Here is a 9,489-nt window from a genome sequence, read left to right on the forward strand (position 1 = left end):
AGGCAGAAATCTGTGTTTTAGTGCAATAATAACTTCATTTCTTCGGCACCTGTTGTTCCTGTAGCGTAGTTTACTAACTTTTGCAAAGGCGGTCAGACTGCGCCTATGCTGGGAGCGGAGCAGCAGCCCCTGCTGCGAGGGGGATGCGCGCCCAGCGAGGTAAGAGCTGCGTGGATCCCGCAGGGTCTGTAGCGCTGGCAGCGAGGCACCAGTGTGAGGTTATGATTGATTCGTGTTTACCTTTAAATAAAAATACATTAATAGTTGAACCTAACTTTGTTTAATTGATCACTGAGAAATTTGGTATAATAAAGCTTCGTTACGATGTTTGTAGTGCAGCAGCAAGGAGCAGGCCGTTGGGCAGCACCTGGTAGATTTTGTTCTGTCTAAAGGCCTCGTTTCGTTGCAAGATTTGTGGTTAAAGCTTAAACCAGGCGGAGACCAGCTGAAGAGCTGAAATAGATGCTCACTTGGCTTTCCCCCGGGGCCCTGGCCAGGTTCTGGGAGAAAGCCAACCTGGAGGACAATGCCAGATGTTTCCGCACAAACGAAAATGCAAGTCATCTTGACTTACTGAGTTGGCTATTTGAGTATTACAGAAGCTCTTGCAGCAAGTTTGGAGACCCCACCTACAAGTGGTTCTCCAAATCCTCGCTGCAGCTGGAGCTCCCCAGCGACTGCAGATGGGGATGATGGTAACATGTTATTAGGGCGATTGGTGATGGATCCTTTAATCACTATCAGTAACCCTGTGTAGTCATGATTAGATGCATTGGCTAGCTTTGTGTGGTTGCTTAGCAATATGATTAGCTTAGCTTTGTTGATTTTCATCTTGTTTTATCTTTGTATTGCCTCAAAATGGATGGCAAAATAAGCTTAGCCTTCTTGTTGGTGTCAGTGTCTGTTCTGTCAACCCTGTCAATTGGTGAGACAGGCACACAAAATACCGTGACAGTCTTTGTTAATAGAAAGGTCTGAGTCTGCAATGCCTGTATTTGCCACCTCTAGTTTCATATTTTCTACCATACTTGCTGCAGCCCTTATTTATGACTCTTAGTTCACTGGTTTGCTTGTCATTCAGAGAAACATTTTTTGTTCTCAGGAAACCGTGAGGAAAAATTAATTTGATTTTACTTTAATAAGATAAATTTCAGCTTCATAATTTCAGTCCTGAATGAAGGAAATTTTGATGAGTTATCTTCAGGAAAAACAGAGCTATTTCATCATACAGTATAGCATCTGGAATAACTCAGCATTTCTGGGAACTGGACCAAGAATGAGAATTATGAAGAATTGGCCTACATACCTTACAATGAGAAATTCTGGGAGTAGAAGCTTATAAAAAAATACGTGCAGTCTTTATGTGTGAAGGAAGGAGAACTTTGTTAGTATAGGAGACGTTGTGTCCAGCTGAAGTTAGACAAAAAGATACTATGAGATGAAAGTAGGACCTGATTTTTAATGAAAGGGTTGCAAAACATTTGAACTAGATGTTACTCTTGGTACTAACGTGTTCAATAAGAAGTAGGGCCAAGAAGCATCATATCAGAAACCAGACACTGTATAAACCTCTGGAGATCTTCTCTGACCCAGAGGCCTCATCGAAAGTCTAATGTTTTATGACCAATTAGACTCTCTTGAGTTTAGAATGTGTCATAATAGTGATTTCTATTGACCTTAAAATCTGTGAGTCTGTGAATCTTTTGATTTTAGTTCCTAAATACTGATTTAGGAGTGTAGCAAGGTAATCAGTATTGAAAATTTAAAAAATACATGCTCATAAACTTTTGTTGGAACACTGTTATCAGTGAACAATATGTTGTGATTTAAGATATGGTAACTTGCAAACATCCAGTAATCAACTTAGGGACTTGCTGAGGGAAAGAAAATATTGTTATTTCTCACATCTCAGGTGAAATGTGATAGAAACTGAGATTTGGTTAATTCTTGTACTGAGTCCTTGTGCCTCTAACACCAAGCATAAACAGCCCTAACATTTTTTCATAAAAAGCAGACACCCTGAGCAGCGTGGTTCACGCAAAAAACATTTACACAGTTCAGTAAATGTGAACGGCCAGCAGTGCAGTGGTTGTGTTGCCTGCACTCGTTGCATCTCAAAAAGGTGTAAGTGATCATGGCCAAAGTCAGCATGAAATGTTTCTCCTGCTGCAGGGGTTTGAGAGTTTACGTCATTTTCTAAGCAAACTCTTTCACTGTTCAAAACTTTTTAGTTAAATACATGATGTATTTCATCGCAGTTTTCTTCTAGCTATTAGGTGCGTGTGGGTTCAAGGCTCTATCTCTTTTCACGGCTGTTTCTCTTCTGTTTCCTAGTTCCCCAGATGGACCTTGCTCCTGACTGTTTGTGCTGTTGGGATTGGAGGGACCTTCCAGTACGGGTATAACGTTGCCATTATCAATGCACCCACCCAGGTAAAACGCCGTCTCTCATTCTCAGAGGTGTTTTGTAGTACTGGAGGTGTCCTGCCTAACCGGACGAGAGACCAAATGCATGTTTACTGTTCGCAGCGGGAACCAAAGCAGGCGTTCTCTCGTATGAAGGATTCTTATTTATTTCCAGAATGGTCACATGTGAATTTGTTTGTGAGTACCTCCCATCAGAGCCGTTCTGTGTCAGTAAAAGTGACAAATACGCCACATAAATACTTCTGCTAAAGTCTGGTTTAGAAGGGTTAACTGCATGGATGAGTGACATCTTCCAGTCACATCTTTGATGAAAATAGCCCAGGACATTCAGCACAGAACAGAACATTTTCATCTGGAAGGGATCTACGACGATCCTCTAGTCCAACTGCCTGACCACGTCAGGGCTGACCAAAAGCTAAAAGCGTGTTGTCAAGCGCATTGTCCAAATGCCTCTTCAACGCTGACAGGCCTGGGGCATCGGCCCCCTCCCTAGGAAGCCCGTTCCAGGGTTTGACCACGCTCTCTGTAAAATGTCACCGCCGTTCCTCCTCCTGTTGAGTGTAAACCTTCCCTGACGCGGCTTTGAACAGTTCCCATGCGTCCTGTCACTGGACAGCAGGGAGGAAGGGCAGCTACAGTTGTCCGTCACAAGGCAGCTTACTGGGAAAAATATCCTTAGAGAGGCAAAAGGTTGCATCTGAGGTGTCTCAGTGTGTCATACATGTTTTCACCTACTTGTTACTTTTGCGTCCGTTGCCGTGGCCTTGAGGATTCTGCACGTTTTGTGGATTATTTGAGGATGGCAGCAAATGGTCTGCTGGAAGTGATATAATTTTCTGCTATCAGCTGGTTTATTTTCTGGTGAAACTGTGGAGGCCGAATTTGCTACCACATGGTATGCTTTCTACAAACGCTAAAATAAGCTGTTGGTGAAAGAACATGCAGTGTGCTGGGAGCAGAGGGTGAGTCCTGGAAATTTGTTCTTAGGTCTTTGCTGGCTAAGAACAGGAGCTTCTGACTACAGATACATGTCCGTTCAAGAGTTTCTAAAAACAAATTTTGGGAAACCAAGCATGTAGAGTAAAAGTTTAAAAGTTCTGGCACATTAATATTGTAAGAAAGGCAGAGGAATATTAGAGCTGCAGAAAGGGATTTTACTGTGAATCGTTGGATTAGACTAAGGCAGGAAGATTTAAATCAAGTGTCAGATGACAGTAAATTTTTTTAGGTTATGTGAGACCTCTGTGCTCTGAGATGTTCCTAAAAAGCAGTCGGACCTCCCCACCTGCCCTGTCCGCCCTTCATTCGGAAGGACCTCACGGCTCTTTCATAGCAGGTTGTATTTCTCCTCTAGTGACACGCAGCCTCTCCGGAGTTTTTGAGATGTGTGGGGAGTAGGAAATAGTACTGTGCTCGAGGCAGGTTCTGCTAGTCATTGGTGTTTTTAGTAGAATACCACTAAGATAATGTCTTTTGTTAGCTCCCAGAGTTGGTTTTCAGGGTTGAGGTGCAAGTTATTTACAGTGCTGTGCCGCAGGGCTACACATGATGCTACACGTTCTTCGTTCTTTTTACTGCAGCATATACACAAGTTCTTAAATGAAACCTGGACTAGTCGTTATCGCAAGGAACTGAATCCAGATTTGCTGACTTTCCTTTGGTCTGTCATTGCCTCTATTTTTTCACTGGGAGGCCTGTGTGGAGCCCTCCTGGGAGGCAGTGCGGCGATCCGGCTGGGCAGGTGAGTGGCAGCAGCCGGTAGATAGCAGCGCGGTTTCTTTTCCTACTTTCTCCCTGGGACATAGAGTAAATAAATGGAAAAAGTGTGGGAGAAAATGTACCTTAGGTGACTATAAGTATTTTTCACTTCAAAGCAGAGTTTGTAGTAGAATTTTACAGTTTGTTCCAACGTGACTTTGAAAGATGAGCCCTGGGTTATCACCTTCCCGTCCAGTCTTCCCATGATGGTTCTTTAAATCCAAGCAGGGGGTTGCACAGACTGTACAGTAGGAAACACAGGTCCCCCGTACACATCTCCAGCCGTCAAGCCAATAAGGACATGCTGCGTAATCTGTAACATTTCACGTGCATTCTGTAGATCAAGCGTAAATGCACAAACCCCCCTTCTGCCTTGTCAGGCACTTCTGTCATATTTGTGCATTATCCTTATGGTTAGACTTTTTTTTCAATATGAGTAAACAGTTGTATCAGATACCTGGATTTCCAGTGAATAGCCCGTTTCTTCCGTATAAAGCCTGTTTTTTTCCCAGATTACCAGAAAGGAAAACTTTTTAAAAAACATGCTATTGCAGATTTCCTTAATGTTGTTTTGGGTTTTTTTCCCCCTCCTCTTTAGGAAAGGAGCTCTTTTGATGAATAATATTATAGCAATACTGGCCTCCATTTTAATGGGGATCAGTTTTCCTGCGGGATTGTTTGAGTTACTGATTGCTGGAAGGTTTTTGGTTGGCATAAATTCAGGTGAATGATTTCCTATTCCTACTTTCAATAACTATGGTGAATGGCAGATTATTCTTACTGCTGATTCTTTAGGTGTTATGATATAGATGTTTGTACACTGCTTTGTAGATATGATGACAAAAATGTTCTGTAGTGTAACTTGGAATCTGAAGGCAGCTAAATTAATAGGAAATTAACTAAGTCCGATTTCCTACATGTTTTTGTTCAGTAACTCTTTTCAAAGCAAAATCTATTAAGAGGAAAATGTTTTTCCATTTACTTGCAGGTATTGGGCTCTGCGTGCAGCCTCTGTATCTTGGGGAGGTTGCCCCAAAACATCTCCGAGGTGGCATGGCCATGGGGACTTCCATCTTCCTGACCGGGGGGATTCTGACAGGACAAATAATTGGTTTGAGGTTAGAAATGCTTTCTTTTTTTTTTTTTTTTTTTTTTCTCCTGTCTTGCATTACTTGCATGTAAAGAATTCCAGTTCCCTGCAGCTCCCTGGGTTACCCTGAGTAACCACGGTATCTGTTTTTTCTCTGTCCCTCTACCAACAGCACTTAGACTTCTCCTTTTTTTCTCTTATTACTAGCTTTAGGTGTGAAGTGCTACAAAATAAGTAGAATATAAAGTTCAGACTGCATAATCTAGGGTTAGTATTTAAAATGCGATACACTTTCTCTCGTAACAAGTTTACATTGCCCACAAGACATCACCCTGCTGATTCAAACTGTACCAATGTTGATGACTCCTTTCTATGTAATACACCTTCTGATCGGATCAACTTTGAATGGGAGGTGGGATCAGATGACTTTCTGAGTTCCTTTCTATCCTAAATTATTGTATGATTCTCAAAAGCAGACGCTGCTGCTGACCCTAAGGTGAGGTCTGTGTGCTTTATTTTCCTGCACTGCTTTGGTAAACCTGAAAATAATGCTTAGGACTAACACAGCAATAAACAGCAGTGAAGCAGTGTTGCTCATCTCTTCCTGAGTGAAACCTGATTTCAGAGTGGGTGGAAAATATTTTCCCAACCTCTTTCTGCTGAGGTTCACAAGTCATAGGTAACTGGTTACAAGGGAACTTTTCTCAAAGGACAAGCATCTTGCTCCCAAAAGTCTTCTTAACAGTGACCAATGGCTAATTACTTGGGGGTTTTCCCCTTCTTTTTCCACACCTCTCACAGGGAATTACTAGGTGGAGAAACGTCTTGGCCTCTGTTGCTATCCAGCAGCTGCTTCCCAGCACTTGCCCAGCTTGTCTTCCTGCCGTGGTTTCCTGAAAGTCCCAGATATCTTCTTATTGACCGAGGTGATGAGCTGAGCTGTGTCAAAGGTAATTTACAGCCTTTTTACTTTCTCTGTGTCTTCAGAAGGGTACAATGAGTATATTGGGTTCCAGGTTCTCCTTTTGTCTTTGTCAACACAGCACTGTTATATCTCCTAGTGCTTTTGGACCCATGTTTTTCCTCTAGTAAGCTTAAATAGATCGTGGATCTCGGGGTTCTATAATGGATTGTGAACAAAACTGTATTATCTTGTTTCAAATATATGTTCATGTTTTGTTACTCTTTAATGAAATCTCTAAACGTTTCATCAAATTTCTCTTGGATGAGGTAACATACCTGAACTACTTAGCTTCTCACTGGATGCTTTATTTCTCACCACAGATTAAGTATCAGTTACAGTTATCAGATGTTTTCTTCAATTCAGTGATACTGTTGTACTTCTTCTTGGAAAACCAGCAAGTGAAAAATAAGTCACAAAGCAAATGACTTTTTTTGCCAGCTTCCTAAAGCAGAAAGTTTTCATATTCTAGGAAAAGCCATTATGGAAAGAGATTATTTTCCAGAAGTTGTAGTCAATAGGTAAATGTAAGAGAATTTATTTTCTTCTTTTTTTTAGCTTTGAAGCGATTTCATGGTTCTTCGGAGTACCGAAGGGAGATGGAAGACATACAGCGGGAATGTTTTGCCTTAGATGGGGAGAAACCCAAGAAGCCCTGGCAATTATTCACTGATCGTGGTGTGAGATGGCAGCTCATTACTGTGATTGTCATGACTATGGGCCAACAGCTCAGTGGGATAAATGCTGTAAGTTTTCATACGTACAAAGAGCTTAAATAATTCTTTCATTTCCATCTGGTTTTCAACCTTTTATTAACACAAAGGATCCACACAGAGAAGCTCAGAGAAATGGGATAAGTGGGAAATAGTATCTTTGTGTTATTTCTGTGTTTCTCTTTTTTCAAGTTTTTTTTAATTTCTGATATGTAAATTTCTTTAAAGAATTACTTAATACTTGTTTACATTCTTCTGGAAAAGTGAATAAAGGTGGATCAGCTTATCCCATTGTGTCAGCTTTAAGAATATGAAGTATTATATTCAGTAAGTTGAATAATTACCTTTACTTTTATGATAGCAATGTATTTACCTAGACATTAATTTTACAGATTCTTCTTGCTGTTCATGTCAAGTTAATAATTCACAATATAAAATACATTGAGCTATATGTTTAGTATGAACATGGCTTTGTTTCCAGCTGATGATTTAGTTACTGGGAATGACCTTTTTTTTTTTTTCTGTCGTAGATTTATTTCTACGCAACTTACATTTTTGAACAAGCTGGGATCTCAGCAGAAAAAATCCCATATGTGACACTTGGCACTGGGGCTTGTGAATGCCTCACAGCTCTCACCTGTGTAAGTAACAATTTATTCTACTTCCTAGCATAAAGAGTTGCGATTCTTCTTGAAGAAGAACATGGGTAAATGTGAGATCAATATAGTAACAGAAGATTGTGTCTTGTCCACAGGGTTTACTGATAGACTACGTGGGAAGAAGGTGTCTCATCATTGGGGGTTATCTCCTCATGACCCTTTGGAGCATCATTTTAACGTTCTCTCTGACTTACCAGGTGTAGAGACTCATTTATGTTACACGATATGACTATAGTGAGTGAAAATCTGTCACATTCAAAAGAAGCTGGAAGATAAGAGCTGCAGAGGTTTAAACAGTAACATAAAGAGTGACAGCAATTGAAAGATTTGATCAGTTCTGCAGCCATATTTCCCTAAAATAAGAGAATGCTCTCAGCTAAGATTTGATCGTGTGTTTGTTTTAAAGCTGCAGCTGCGTTTAATGCTGACAAAACTAAGTGATGCCAAAATAACATTTATTCTAGCTTTTAAAGTATTTTTAGGATTAAATACTACATAGTGATGATATTAAGCATCAGAGTCCACTTCAGTCACTTAATTGTGAAACAAGCAATCAAACAAAAAATACTGTAAAGATGCTGGAATTCAAAAGACACTTAAATTTCTTAAGTGTAAATTCACAAAAACTATTGGAAACTCACTGGAGATATTCACAGTGCCTTAACTTTATCATGTGAAGATAACATCCTGCCTCGCTTTTTGATGCAGTATAAAGAGATGCGTCATAAATTGCTCTGTGTACCGTAGCAACTCAGATGGTCTTTCCAATGCACCTAGTTTTATATGTATACAGTAATACCAGTGTTTCTTCACTGTGCTGCTGAAATTTATGTATACGTAAATAATGTGATGTCTGTTCATGCTGTGAAAGTGCTTGATGACAGCAGCTCATGGGCTCAGTATAAGATACCCAAATTAACGCTGACAATATGTTAAACTAGTGACAACACATTAATTGTTATGCTCAGTATTGGTGTAAATTTTTAGCCTCCAAGGACTAATTATAAATCTTGTCAGAAGTACTAGACTCCATTTAGTAAAAATTATAAAGTTAACAATATTTATAAATAAATTAGCTTTAAACAGCCATTAATGACTGCTGGTTTTAGTCACAGTCGAATGGCAGAAGGAAATGTAACTTAAGCCAGGCGTGAGAACAGGATTATCAAAATCTGAACTAAACCTTCTCATTCCCTTTCTGTTCCAGGAACTGTACTCATGGGTGCCTTATGTGAGCATGATGTGTATATTTGCCTTCATCCTGAGCTTTGGGTTGGGACCAGGTATGACATGGTCACCAATGTTTTAAATGGTGAAACGTGTGTCCGGGCTGGGGGCCGTCGGCAGCTCCTCTGCGTGAGCCAGGCAGGCAGTGCTGGCTGGGAGGCTGCCATGCTGAGGAATGCCAGCAAGCCCGTCCTGTCGGAACAGTTCAGTCTCCTGTAGCCGAAGCTGAGGCTCACCATGCGCGATACAGCTGGGGGGAGGGGTCTTGGTTCTGGCCTTCAATTCAGTCGAGTCACACAGGAAGCAAGCAGCAGCCTGTTAGGCTGTTTAGGGGCCCTTGCTCCCTGGGCAGTGCTGCTGGAATGGGGCCGTTTTTGGAAGGACATTTACTGTGTGGACAAGATTCAAAATGTGCTGTTAATAATAATTTTTTTTTAAATACAATCAGATCAGCTAGTGGCATATTCAAAAGCAACTCAATTTTTGTGGCATTGGAAATACTGCAAATGGACATTTAGCATAATAACCTAACCTGTTTCTGAAACTCATTCCCCCAGGTGGCATAACAAACACCCTGATAGCTGAATTATTTATCCAGTCGTCACGTCCTGCTGCTTACGCAATTGGAGGGACTATTAGTTGGATTAGTTTCTT

General features: G+C 40.8%; 1 protein-coding gene across 1 annotated transcript in view; it reads left to right on the forward strand.

Moving 5' to 3' along the window:
• Nucleotides 1–105: 105 nt before the first annotated feature.
• LOC104465985 (solute carrier family 2, facilitated glucose transporter member 11-like) overlaps nt 106–9,489 on the forward strand; it is a 10,543-nt gene continuing 1,159 nt past the window's right edge. Inside the window, exons 1-11 of the mRNA XM_010079253.1 lie at nt 106–159; nt 2,335–2,433; nt 4,008–4,168; nt 4,784–4,908; nt 5,174–5,303; nt 6,077–6,225; nt 6,795–6,982; nt 7,480–7,590; nt 7,704–7,805; nt 8,816–8,891; nt 9,393–9,489. The exon at nt 9,393–9,489 is cut by the window's right edge and continues 21 nt beyond it. Coding sequence (XP_010077555.1) covers nt 106–159; nt 2,335–2,433; nt 4,008–4,168; nt 4,784–4,908; nt 5,174–5,303; nt 6,077–6,225; nt 6,795–6,982; nt 7,480–7,590; nt 7,704–7,805; nt 8,816–8,891; nt 9,393–9,489 — 1,292 coding nt within the window. The remainder of the gene's footprint in view (nt 160–2,334; nt 2,434–4,007; nt 4,169–4,783; nt 4,909–5,173; nt 5,304–6,076; nt 6,226–6,794; nt 6,983–7,479; nt 7,591–7,703; nt 7,806–8,815; nt 8,892–9,392) is intronic.

Source organism: Pterocles gutturalis, unplaced genomic scaffold, assembly GCF_000699245.1.
Source record: "Pterocles gutturalis isolate BGI_N339 unplaced genomic scaffold, ASM69924v1 scaffold46613, whole genome shotgun sequence".
Classification (NCBI taxonomy): domain Eukaryota; kingdom Metazoa; phylum Chordata; class Aves; order Pterocliformes; family Pteroclidae; genus Pterocles; species Pterocles gutturalis.